The sequence below is a fragment of the Otolemur garnettii genome, unplaced genomic scaffold (assembly GCF_000181295.1).
Source record: "Otolemur garnettii isolate 467f Iridium unplaced genomic scaffold, OtoGar3 scaffold00087, whole genome shotgun sequence".
Taxonomy (NCBI): Eukaryota; Metazoa; Chordata; class Mammalia; order Primates; family Galagidae; genus Otolemur; species Otolemur garnettii.
Genome location: NW_003852482.1, coordinates 132,135 through 146,172, shown reverse-complemented (window position 1 = coordinate 146,172; position 14,038 = coordinate 132,135). Strand labels below are relative to the sequence as shown.

Genomic DNA, 14,038 nt, shown 5'->3' with positions numbered 1-14,038 from the left:
TAATGACTGGCCCAGAGCTGCATGGACTCATCTCACAAGGGTAATGACCTGCCCAGAGCTGCGTGGACCAACGTGGACATATCTCACAAGGGTAATGACTGGCCCAGAGCTGTGTGGACCAGCATGGATGCATCTCACAAGGGTAATGACTGGCCCAGAGCTGCATGGACCAGCGTGGACACATTTTACAAACATGCTGAGCAAAAAAATGCAAGTTTCAGAATAATACATAGCATATGTTACTGTTGAAATAAGGATGAGAACCATGCAAAACAATATTATATATTTATGGTATATATGCAGGTAATAGTTTAAAAACTTGCATGGGAGTGAAAAACATGAAATTCAGGACACCGTTCACATTCATGGGGTAGGTGTTGGGAGATGGGGAGAATGAGAGGAATGTGACTGGGAAGTTTTAGGTAAGAAAATTCAGCAATGTTTTGATGTTTTATTTTTTAACCTGGGTGATGGGTATACAAATATTTGTTAAATTATTCATCATACTTTTCTAAGTGTTTAAGATATTACACAATTAAAAATAAAGGGTGTCACAGCTTGGCATCTGTAGCTCAAGTGGCTAAGGTGCCAGCCACGTAAACTAGAGCTAGTGGGTTTGAATCCACCCCGGGCCTGCCAAACAACAATGACAACTACAACCAAAAAATAGCTGGGTGTTGTGGTGGGTGCTGGTAGTCCCAGCTACTTGGGAGCCTGAGGCAGGAGAATTGCTTGAGCCCAGGAATTGGAGGTTGCTGTAAGCTGTGATGCTACAGCATTCTACCCAGGGCAACAGCTTGAGGCTCTGTCTCAAAAAAAGGGGCGGGAGGCAGGTGTTGTGGCTCATTCATGTAATCCTAGCACTTTAGGAGGGTGAGATGAAGGATTTCTTAAGCCTGGGAGTTTGAGGTTGCAGTGAGCTGTGATGATTCCACTGCACTATAGCCAGGGTGACAGGTTGAGACTTTGTCTCAAAAAAATAAATAAATAAGGAATACAAGAAAATAAACTAAGTAAACATTGACCAAAAGAAAGCTTGCATATTAATATCATCCAAAATAGGAGTTAAGGTTAATAAAAAGGTTAGGAAGAATAAAGAAACTTGTTATATAATGGTAAAAGGAAGATGCTACCAAGAATGTACTGCAGGCATGAACTTGGATATCCTTAAAATACATCAAATAAAAACTGACAGAATTAAAAGGAGAAAGAAGCACTTTACCATTTGTAAGAAATATATAACATATGTATAGAACTGAAGGATAAAGCTGAGAGGGTGTAAATGCATGAACACAGTGAGCATGAACCAGCTGGTACTTACCAAGCTGAACCCAACAGCAAGGAGAGGAGTAGTTATTAGGGACACTTGGAACAGTCACAGAAATTGACCATTTGTTAGATCATCCAGGAAATTCCTACAAATATTAAGTAATTGCTATCCTTCACAGTGTATCCTTGTTTAAATAGACACAGTCAGTGAAGTCATTTAAAATCTTTGATATTTATGGGAAGATTGGGTAGGTCCATGGGGTAATCATAATGGCCATATGAAATATTTAGAACTAAATAATATTGAAACTACAGGATGGGCCAGGCACCGTGGCTCATGCCTGTAATCGCAGCTATCTGTGAGGCCAAGGCCAGCAGATCACTTGAGCTCAGAAGTTCAAGACCAGCTTGAGCAAGAGTGAGACCCTGTCTCTACTAAAAATAGAAAAACCAGGCTTGGTGCCCATAGCTCAGTGGTTACGGAGCTGACCACATGCACCGAGGCTGGTGGGTTCAAACCTGACCTGGTACTGCTAAACAATAATGACAGTTGCAATGACAAAAAGAAAAATAGCCAGGTGTCATGGCAGGTGCCTATAGTCCCAGCTACTTGGGAGGCTGAGGCAGGAGGATTGCTTGAGCCAGAGTTTGAGGTTGTTGTGAGCTATGATGATGCCACTCTACTGAGGGTGACAAGTGAGACTCTGTCTCAAACCAAAAAGTATAGGATGAACTTGAAAAAGTATTTAGAGGAAAATTTATAATCTTAAATGCAATTATCAAAAATAAAAGAAAAACCAAAACAAGTACTCATTTAAAGAATCTAGAAAAAGATAACAAACTGAAGAAACATTGAAAGCAGAAAATAATAAAGGTAAAGCAGACATTTGTGACAGAAAACTAAACACCAAGATAACAAAACCATAAAAATCATATTCTTGGGTGGCACCTGTGGCTCAGTGAGTAGGGCACTGGCCCCATATACTGAAGATGGCGGGTTCAAATCCAGCCCTGGCGAAACTGCAACAAAATAGCTTGGGAGGCCAAGGCAAGAGAATCACCTAAGCCCAGGAGTTGGAGGTTGCTGTGAGCTATGTGACACCATGGCCCTTTACTGAGAGCAATAAAGTGAGACTCTGTCTCTAAAAAAAAAAACCAAAAAACAAAAAAACCCATATTCTTATGAAGACTAATGAAGTAGATAATTTTATAGCAAGGCTGACCAAGAAGAAAAAAACACAAAAATAATCCCAAAGGGAGTCATAACTATAGAAAAAGAAGATATTTTTCAAAATTCCATCAGAATACTTTGTCAACTCTGTGCCAATGTATTTGTGAACTTTGTTGAATAACACATTTTATGGGAAAATAAATTAGCTCAAGAAGAATAAAAACCCTAGATATCTCACAGCCTTAAAAGCAGCAGTTCTCAACCTGTGGGTCAGACCATCCTGCATATTAGATATTTACGATTCATAACAGTAGCAAAATTATAGTTACAAAGTAGCAACGAAAATAATTTGATGGTAGGGGGTCACCATGACATGAGGAACTGTATTAAAGGGTTGCAGCATTAGGAAGGATGAGAACCACTGCTTTGAAGAAACTGAATCAATAGTCCACACTGTCTTTCTGGCTTTTTGCCTCCTTCCCTGAATGTAGTCAGTTGTAAAGTAACTGTTACCAAACCTTTAATGAACAGATAACTATTTTGCTCAAACAATTTCAGGGAATGGAAGAAATTATTTCATGAGTCTGGTAGAACCTTGACACCAAAGCCATGCATGGACAGCATAAGGCAAGCAAAATGCAGACCAGGACGTGAGCTCTGTGAGGCAGGGTCTTTGTCTGTTTTGTCCACTGACCATCCTAAGCACCTGAACGCTGCCTGACATAGCAGATATTTTAAATGTTTGCTCAGTGAAAAAATAGGTAATAGAAAATAAATACAAATAATCCAAAATAAAATATTTAAAAATCAAATCCAACTGTGTGTAGTATGTGTGTATGGGTATACAGAAGGTGCCAAAAAATGTATGCACATTCTAAGAAAGGAAAAAACTATTAGAATAGTAATAATATATATGAATAACAAAAGATGAATACAATTCACATTTGAGTACCTTTCAAAATTGCAGAAGTCAAATGTGACTTGAGTATTACAATTTTAATACAGTATTTTTCTTAAAATATGTGTACACATTTTTGGTACTCTCTGTATATATACATACGGAACTAAATACCTAGACTGTGTTCATCCCAGTAACATAAGAATTGTTGAAGTAATTCCTTATTTCTGAGGAATAAGGAATTAAAAAATAAGGAATTCCTTATTTCTATAGGTTAAAGGAGAAAAATAATCATGTCATTAGATGTAGTAAGGTGACAAATTGGCAAAAGTCAACTTTTATGATAAAAATATCATGTTAAGAATTGATAGCACTTTTTCTTTAATCTGATGAAGAGTATCTACAGAAACCCACAGCTAGGGTGGGTGAGAGCCAGGGTAATGGGAATGGTTTTCTTTTTTGAGGGGATGAAAATTTCTGAGATTGAATGTGGCAATGGTGGCACATATTTGAGGATATACTAAAAAACCATTAAAGGGCAGCGCCTATGGCTCAAGAAGTAGGGTGCCCCATATACCTCAGGTGGTGAGTTCAAACCTGGCCCAGCCAAAAAAACCCCAAACCATTAAGTTATACACTTTAAATGAGCGATTTACATTTCAATAAAGGTGTTATTTAAAAGAGGCTATAACAAGCATGATAGATAGTAGTAAAATACTAGAAAAGCATGCTAGAAATGAATGCTGTTTAAGTCCCAGTTCGGCCTTGTCTTCTGGCTGTTCACTGACTGGTGATAGGAATTAGCCTAAAGCGGTGATAGTTTAGTATTCCAATGGGTGGGTGCCATTGTCTGAAACCTATGAAATAGCCCTGTGTTCTCCAAGTTGATCACAGACCTCTATTTTCTCACTCACATTGGTGCTCCCAGAAACTCGCTTCAGGCTGTATACACAACAGTGTGCAGTCTGAGGAGCATGTGATGGGAAGGCCAGGGATGGGGCTGGCTTCAGGCATGGCTGGCTCTGGGAGTTTGACGAGGCCACCAGGCAGAAATACTAGAAAAGAAATACTAGAAAAGAAAAATAAGGATGTTCAGTCCTTAGGCAATTGAAACAATCAATGTAGTTAAGAAAAAGAGGTTGAAAGCCTGGAAAGGAATAGAAAAAATTGCCATTATTTGCAAATGATGGGCTTATTTACATAGAGAATCTAAGAGAACATATTAGAAATAATGGAATTCAGCAGTGTTGCTGGACGCATGATCACTGTACAAAAATTCAGTTTTTAAACCTGGAAACCACTAAAAGTGCCTATCAGAAGGAAAATGGATAAGTGTGGCCGGGCATGGTGGCTCACACCTGTAATTCTAGCACTCTGGGAGGCTGAGGTGAGTGGATTGCTTGGGCTCAGGAGTTTGAGACCAGCCTAAGCACAAAAAGTGAAACCCTGTCTCTAAAAATAGCCAGGCGTTGTGGTGGGAAACTGTAATCCCAACTTACTAGAGAGGCTCAGGCAAGAGAATTACTTGAGCCCGAGAGTTTGAGGTTGCTGTGAGCTATGATGCCATGACACTCTACCCAGGGTGTTAAAGTGAGAGTCTGTCTCAAAAAAAAAAAAAAAAAAAAAAAAAAGTGAATTTGCAGTGTTTTACACAAATAAGTAGATTTAATACATATTGACATGGATACACTTTGAAGATATAATATTGAATAGAAATAGCAAGTTGAAGAATAACACATGTACTTGTGTCCTTCCAGTATGTGCCTGCCACACACTGTATTCTGTCTGTTAGATGTGTGTGTGTGTGTGTGGTGTGTTATGGAGCTATGAAGACTTGGGCTCATTCATTCAACAAGGGACTTATATCCAGAATATACAAGGAATTCAAACAACTCAACAGCAAACCCCCAAATAATTTCAGTAAAAAGTGGACAAAGGACTTAAACAGGCATTTCCCAGAAGATAATGTATAAACAGCCAACAAGTACATAAAAAAAAAAACCCCTCTCAACATCACTAATCATCAGGAAAATGTGAATCAAAACCACAATTAGATGTTAAGTCGCCCCAATTATTAATAGAATAGATATTACCAAAAAGACAAAAAATAACAAATGCTGGGAACTCTTACCTGTTGGTGGGACTGTAAAGAAGTGATAGGCTTCTAGGTGAAAGGTACCCTAAATGCCCTGATTTGATCATTACACATTATACGCATGTACCAAAATGTCACATGTGCCCCATGAATATGCACAAAAGTTTTATAACCATGGAAACAAAACCAAGTTGAAAGTGGGGAGAGGGGAGAAGTGTCTGACCAGATGCATGACTGGGGTTGCCTGTAGGGCCGTAGGAATGTGGCAGAATGTTAAGTTTCATTTGTGATTATTTTTCTCTTGTATGTCTCCAAAAACAAAAGAGAGACATGAGTTTGTGGATGGAGCAAGGATTGCATTTAGTCAGGCTGTGAGGGTAAGGCCATTAAGTGCAAGTGGCCAGAGCTAGAGGGTCATAGGCCCTGCTTCTGTCATGGGGCCTTGAGGAGGCTGCTCCCCATGCTGAACCTTGGACTCAACTGTGGGCAGTGACCAGAGCAGCTCTGCATCCTCCCCATGCTGTCCTCTTTGCTTTTGCCCTTTCCATTTCTGGCAAAAAACCTAGTGCACTTTCATCTTTTAAAACCCAGCTCAGCAGCCAGGCTCCTCTGGAAGTTTTTCTGGAGGACTGGGCTGCCCAGACCTTTGGCAGCACCATCCTAGAGGCCTGGGGGGGGGGGGGCACAGGTGCAGGGGTGCATGTGTGTGTGGGTGCATGTGAGGTGCAGTACATGGGGTGGGCGGCTACATGGAGCGGAGCTGCTCTCTGCCCGCAGATCCTGACCGGAGAGGACTGGAACGCAGTGATGTACCATGGCATTGAATCGCAAGGTGGGGTCAGCAAAGGCATGTTCTCATCCTTTTACTTCATCGTCCTGACACTGTTTGGAAACTGTATCCTTCTGTGGGGCTGGGCATGGGTGGGCTGGGCATGGGCGGGCTGAGCATGGGCAGCTCACTGGGCAGGTGTGGCTTTGAGGAAGGGGGATTGTGGCCAGTTTCCTGATCACACTGATTTAATGGAGTATTTAAGTTTTACCACTGGGCTTAAGAAAGAAAATGTTCTGCTGAAACATAACCTTTGCAGGGAAACGTGAGAAGTTTTCTGTTGAGGACAATATGGGGCTGTTTCAGGATCTCATGTTGAAGGGAGGGTTGGGGTCTGGGAATCCAGCAGCTGAGAAGCTGCTCCTGGGGCAGGGCCCTGCTGGTCAAAGGGTTAGGCAAGGACAGTCCAGGAGGAGGGACTGCAGGCATCATGAGGCCAGTGCAAGTGTAGCCATAGGGCAGCTGAGATGGGACATGGAGGCACAGGAGACCTGTCTCTGGTTCTCAAATACACCTGGGCATCAGAGTCCCCAGATCCAATGGGGCTACCTGGGCCTGAGAACATTCATGTTCTAACAGGCTCCTGGTCTGGGGACCCCTACTTTGAGAACTGCTGTGAGAGAATGTCCTGTGGAGCCCTGAAGAAAGGTCTGAGCTAAAGACAAATGTCTGTGAGTTGTGCTGTCACAGCTGTCCCCCATATTCTCAAACACACTTGGCCCCTTTATCCTGTAAGGAGCTTCCATCCTTCAGACCGTGTTTTTCTTTGTTTCTATCTCCTGATTCCTCATCCCTTGTTCCATCTCCCAGGATTGACTTAGCAGAGATAAGTGTAGCCATGGGGTGGTCCTTCAGGTCACAGGACAGGTCCTGAGCCCTGGGCATCTAGCCTCCCAGGAAGCTGAGTCCAGGCTATGATGCAGTGGGGGCGGGGAGCCTGAGGGCAGCATTGGCTCTGAAACTGGGGAGCCTGGGGGGCTGATGTGGCAGGAATCAAGGAAATGATGCCACAGCTCTCGGAGCGAGACAGAGGCTGCAGTGCTAGCCTCAGCCTGGGGATGATTGGTGTGCCTGAGACAGAGCCAGGCTAGCTGCTCACCACAGCTGAGTTTGACCTTGACACCCAGGCCAGGCATGGTGGCTATAAGATGTGCCACTGCCTCCATCCAACTGGAGTTGCAGTGGTGAACTGCTGTGCCATTGTGTCCCTCTGGCTGGCTCAAGGAGCACAGCCCATAGTCCTACATTCTGGGCATGGAAAGTGCTTTGAGGGTGTCCATGGCTATGGTCTGTGCCTATAGGTGACCTGCTTGGGATTGCTCTGGCCTCACTGTCCTGTTCTGTGGACTCTGCAGGACACTTAGAAGTTGTGCCTGTGAGGCTGTGCTTGGGAGTTTGGGGTCCCCTGAAGGGGCTTGCCCTTCAGGGATCATTGCTACAGGCCTCATGCAGAGCCATCTGCCACTCAGGCCTGGCACACAAGGTTCTTTCATAGGGCAGAGCCACTGAGAAAACAGCCACAGCCTGGGCAGAGTGAGTCCCTAGGTCTATAGTGAAACAGGCTCACTTACAGGGAGCACAGGGTCCTGGTTGGGGCTCTGACTGTGTCTGAGTCATTGTGGTTGTCAGGACTGGGGGGAGGGGCTTCTGGCATCAGCAGGGTGGAGTCCAGGGACAAGGGGTGTTCGGTTTACATATCAGCAGTGCTGAGGCTGAGGAACCAACAGCGATAAGGTAGGAGGGCATCCCGAGATGCCCAGGACGAGTAGGAGCTGTGTCCAGAGGGGCTGGGCTATGTCACGGATATTTCTGGAGATGTGCTGCTGGCAGTGAGTGAGCTTGTGGGAAAGGGGCTCTGAGAGGAACATCAGCAAGATGACTGGCTAGATACACCTGCAGCCATCCTTGTGTCAAAAAAGGACCAAGGTAATGAATAAACTGCTAAGATTATTTGACTAGAGTGTACAAGGGAAGATGTTGGAGTGCAGAGAATTCCAGGAGGACAGCATGGAGGTGCCCAGCCTCTGTAGCACTGTCTCCCCAGCTAGAGGGGAAAAGGTGAGCTGAGGTTACCTACTAGCCCCACTGCCATTGCAAACACCTGCAGTCCTTAATGCTGGACAACCCTGCAGTCTTTATGAGCTCCCAGCCCAATGTGGAGAGCTGCCAGGAATTCACATAGCTATTTTGCTTGTGATTAGGAGCTCAAGTGTACACTCCCTACCCTGTGCATCTGCTGGGAGCCAAGCTGCTGAAGCACTGTGCCCTTGTGAGACCAGAGCCACCCTGTAGCATACCCTGCTCTGGGGGCCAATAGTCACTGTACCTGTACAGCACTGGGGTTCTGTCTTCATTATGCCAAGCACATGTGGGTGACTGAACACCACTACCCCAGCTGCACGGAGCTTGGGCCCAAGATCAGCTGAGACTCTGATCTTGCACAGAAAACCAACTTTCACCACTTCAAAGGAATAGTCAGTCTTGCCCAGGCTGAACCTGTTCTTGAGTCTGCCAAACAACTGTGTGCCTCCCCTAAGCAGGAGAGGCACCTCACCTGTCCAGTAACTGTGAGCTCTCAGTATGGGCCTGAGAAACAGTTCTATAGGCTGTCCCTGGCAAGTGCACCCAAGACCAGCGAGGCAGCTAGGAGCGCATGTCCTGGACCTGCCTCTGGTGGGCATGTCTCCAGGCCAACTGAGTATTCTTATGCCTGTGCTTAGGCTTAAGAAACAGCCCACAGGCCACTTCCCACAGAACAGCTTTGAGGGCAGCCAGACAGCTATATGTTTGCATCCTGAACACAAGAAGTAGCCTTGTGGGCGTCCCCTAGCAGACATGACCCCAAGCTGGCTGAGCAGCTGTGTGCTTGTTTCCTGAGCCAGAGAAGTAGTTCCATGGGCCTCCAGCAGCAGATATGTGCCTAGGCCAGCTAAGAAGCCATGTGATCATGTCCTGAGCCCTGTTCTCATACCAAAAACCAGATAAGGACATGACAAAAATACTACAGCCTAGTAGCCCTAGTGAACATGCAAAGACGCTCAACAAAATACTAGCAAACTGAATCTAAGAACACATCAAAGAGGTAATAACAACATTGAAGTGGGATTTATCCTAGGAGTGCAAGGATAGTTCAACACATATAACTGAATAAATGCCATACTTCAAATCAATAAGAGGAAGGACAAAAACCATATTATAATCTCAATAGATACAGAAAAAGCTTTTGATAAAATTTGGCATCTCTTCATGATGAATTAGGTATAGAAGGAAAGTATCTTAACCAGGTTGTGTATGACAAACCACAAGACAAGGTTGCCCACTCTCAACACTCTTAGTCAGCATAGTACTGGAAGTCCTAGGCAGAGCAATTAGGAAAGAGAGAAAGGGCATCCAAATTGTAAAGGAGGGAATCAACTTGTCCCTCTTTATAGATGGCATGACCTTATATGTACAAAAACCTAAGACTACCAAAATGCTCTCAGAACTGCTGAATTAATTCAGTAATGTTGCAAGATATAAAATTAAAATACAAAAAAAAATAGTGTTTTTATATATAATCAATGAACTAGCTGAAAAAGAAATAAAATAGGCATTCCCATTTACAAAAGCTACAAAAAATGTAAAATACCTAGGATGAATTTAACTAACGAGGTGTCAGGTCTCTTAAAGGAAAACTACTAAACACCAATGAAAGAAATCGAAGAGGACACAAACATTGGAAAGACATGCTATGTTCATGGAGCAGAAGAACGAATGTTCTTGAAGTGAAAATACTACCCAATGCAATCTAGAGTCAATGCAATCCCTATCAAAATACCAATGACATTCTTCACATAGAAATAGAAATAAGATTCTAAAATTTGTATGAAACCATGAAAGACCCCAAATAGCCAAAGTAGTCATGAGCAAAAAAACCCCAAACTGGAGGCATCACATTATGAGACCATGTCGTAACCAAAACAGCATGGTACTGGCATAAAAACAGACATACAGACCAATGAAACAGAAACAAAAATCCAGCAATCCATGTATCTATGCCAACTGATTTTTACAGAGGTGCTAGGAGCACTGAGTGGGGGAAAGGACACTTCTCTTTGACAAGTGGTTCTGGAGAAACTGGGCATACACATGCAGAAGAATGACATTAGACTCCCACCTCTCACCCTATACAAAAATAAACTAAAATAGGTGAAACCTAAATAGAAGAGTACAAATTACAAAATACCAGAAGAAAATATAGGGGAAAAATCTCAGGATGTTGGTCTGGGGAAAGATTTTATGAATGAGACCTCAAAAGCACAGGCAAAAAAGCAGAACTATACAAGTGAGATGATTTTGAACTAAAAAGCTTCTGCACAGCAAAGGAAACAATCAATAGTGAAAAAGAAAATCTACAGAATGGGAGAAAATATTTGCAAAGTATTCCTCTGACAGGGGATTAATATTCAGAATACATTAAAAAAAAAAAAAAACCCAGACTCCAGCGGGGATGTCCTAACTTTTGTTTTTAAACACACATTGGAAGAAGAAGAGTCGTCTTGGGCCACTTATTAAAAACACAAACACTAATGAAAACTGATGAACAAAACAGAGGTTGTACATAATTTTTGCAATACCCAACATCACAGATTAGCAAGATAGCCCTTAAATAATCTGCATGTGGCCCACAGGCCATAGGCTGGACACCCCTGCAAAACCTTTTTTTATCATTTTTTTCAAATGACTAATGGTAGACTAAAATGAGTTAAAAATGATTGAATCCGAATCACTAATAAATGGCAATTTATTATTCCAACAGTTATTTTTGCCATACTGATAAAGACTTTCATGGAATCCTTCATTTTCAGCCATTTAAAACAAGTTATTTTCTCTTCCTTTGGATTAAAGTCTAGAAAATAAAGCTTTGGCCACAAGACCTGAAAACTACACACTTACTTGAATATTGTTAATTACCTGGGCTTAAAACATTACTCCAGCAACCTTGTTTTTCCTTTTTGTTGCTTTTGCCATTGGTATTTTTTTTTTTTTTTTTTTGAGACAGAGCCTCAAGCTATCCCCCTGGGTAGAGTGCTGTGGCATCACAGCTCACAGCAACCTCCAACTCCTGACCTCAAGCGAGTCTCCTGCCTCAGCCTCCCAAGTAGTTGGGACCACAGGCGCCCGCCACAATGCCCAGCTATTTTTTGGTTGCAGTCGTCGTTGTTTTGGCAGGCCCGGGCTGGATTTGAACCCACCACCTTAGTTGTATATGGCTGGCACCTTAGCCAATTGAGCCACAGGCGCCGAGCCTGCCATTGGTATTGTTAAGGCCACACAGAATGGCTGCTGAAAGAAAAACCCACTCTTTGACACCACAGGTGGGAATCTGTTAATCCTTAGACAGTTTGATCCAAAAAGTTCAAAGCAAAATAGTTTCATTGATAAACCTGATAGAACATTAGTCTCCATCTCAGTGTTAACCATGGTGATTGCCTGTTGAAATGGTCTTTTTGTAAACCATTTTGGTTTACGCTTACCTTATGTATTCTTACAATCTCCCACCAACGATTTTCCCAAAGGAATTAATTTCATTTTCCATGTACTGATTCATTATTCGTGCCATCTTTTCAAAGTGCATAAACTGGCCAAATCAGGAGGAAAGGAGGCCAGGCTAGAAAGGCTAATGTCACCTTTCAAAAAAACTGCAGATACTATCAGTGGCAGCTCTTTATAAAATGCGGTCATTTTCTTGATTGCCTCTTACATTTATACTTCTGTTAATTATAAAAATAATTCTCAAAACTTTGCCTAGTAAAATGAAAGTAAGACTTCACCTTTAGATAACAAAGTCTGTTATGGGGTAGTTGGTGGCCCAGGGGCCTAAGAAGGGGTCAGCGAGAATGTGAACAGACAGACATCTCACCCCAAGCTCTGTGCAGTTGGTTCAGCTCCCTCTTCTCCTCCTTATGAAATCCATCTCTGTGTTACCCTCTTGAAGGACAGAGCCCATGCAACATCAGAAGAACATTTCAGATTGTTCAGAGTGCAAACCCTTTTCTATTTTTGGGCAAAAGAGGAAAGGCTGGTGTGCCAGCCATGCATCTGATTCTGTGACCCACCCACACTTATGTCAGGGGCAGTCTAGTTTCAGGAGAGTGACTGTTATTACAACTCAGCAGATGGAGATCAGCTAAGATGAATTATGAGTAGGGAGACCATTCAGCACAGGCATTGTAGTGCAGCCCCAATTTTAGAAAGTGTTATGCTTTTTCAATAAAAAAAAGAATTATGAAACATAAACAAAGAAGGTGGCTTCAAGCAATAGAAGAGTTACTTTTGTTTGTTTGTTTGTTTGTTTGTTTTGAGACAGAGCCTCAAGCTATCCCCCTGGGCAGAGTGCCGTGGCATCACAGCTCACAGCAACCTCCAACTCCTGGGCTCAAGCGAGTCTCCTGCCTCAGCCCCCCAAGTAGCTGGGACCACAGGCACCTGCCACAACGCCTGGCTATGTTTTTTTGGTTGCAGCCGCCATTGTTGTTTGGTGGCCCAGGCTGGATTCGAACCCGCCACCTTAGGTGTATGTGGCTGGCGCCTTAGCCGCTTGAGCCACAGGCGCCGAGCCAGAAGAGTTACTTTTGCAAAGAAAACACAGTGACTCAGCTCAGTGATGGAATAAAGAAAGGCTTTGTCCCGGAGGGATTCAAGAAAGAGGTAGCCCACTCCAGGCCTGTGCTGTGCAGGACTTACCTGTGTAACTCCTCATTTCTAAAGGGCTGTGCAGCACCTCATGCCAGCTCTTGGGAGTCAGTTTTAGGTGGGATGCAGTACTCACCATTTGGATTGTGTTGCCTGCCATCCTCTGGGTTTCTGACATTACCCCTGGTGCTGTAGAAGGGAGCACTTCAAGGAAAGGAAATAGAAAAGGAAAGGAGAAGACAAAATTGGGCAAGTGTCTGTGAACCTAGGAGTAGGGGCTGGGGATGTCCTGGTCACAGATGCGTTTTCATGTTTATATCCTGTCTTAGGTGGTCTCTTCTCATAGGGCCCATAGGGTGGTGGAGCACTATCTCGAGCCTGTGAGAGCAACTCTTTGTTGGTAAGACTTCTCACACTGACTAGCAAGTAGTGGGGACCACATGCCCTCTTAGGAGGCAAAGGCAACATGGCCCCAGAGTCAGCCCTGACACACTGGTTTGTGGGAAGGGGATTGGGGAGGGGCCTTAGAGGAGGCTGGGTGACGGGAGACTGTGTCAGGGAGGAATGGGCAGAGAGGCTAGTGCCGAGGAGAGGCCAGGGAGCTGCAGGAACCATAAGGTCTGAGGGGGCTGGTGGGGTTATGGGATGGAGGCTGGAGCTCGTTGGGATCTGGGAGGATGTGGGCTCTTGTTTTTCATGGGTAGCCATAGTATGACTGTGGGATGGGGTAGGAAACAGAGGCCCCTTCCTTAGCTGGAACCAACCAGACACTCTGTTGAATGTCTTCCTGGCCATTGCCGTGGACAACCTTGCCAATGCCCAGGAGCTGACCAAGGTAGGCAGGGACACCACCTGCAGACTGTGTGCAGGGAGGGCTGGGGGTCAGCACATGCCACTGAGGAGGCCAGGTCATGTCCAGGAGCATCTCCTTGAGGTCCTGGACAGGCAGACCTAGGCTGCTGCTCAGATGGGAGGGCATTTGAGCTAAAGAAGCATGGACTGATGTGGAGCCTGGAGGACAGATGAGCTTCTTACACAGGAAGAGTGGCTGGAGCAGTCAGGGCGGGATGTTGGGAGCCCGAGGGGGCACGGCCTGAAGAG

At 44.1% G+C, this 14,038-nt stretch overlaps 1 protein-coding gene across 1 annotated transcript in view; it reads left to right on the top strand.

Moving 5' to 3' along the window:
* The window catches only part of CACNA1B (calcium voltage-gated channel subunit alpha1 B), a 221,174-nt gene that overhangs the window by 87,804 nt on the left and 119,332 nt on the right, over positions 1–14,038 (top strand). The window contains exons 16-17 of the mRNA XM_003794791.2: positions 6,211–6,328; positions 13,705–13,772. Of these exons, the coding sequence (XP_003794839.1) occupies positions 6,211–6,328; positions 13,705–13,772 (186 nt within the window). The remainder of the gene's footprint in view (positions 1–6,210; positions 6,329–13,704; positions 13,773–14,038) is intronic.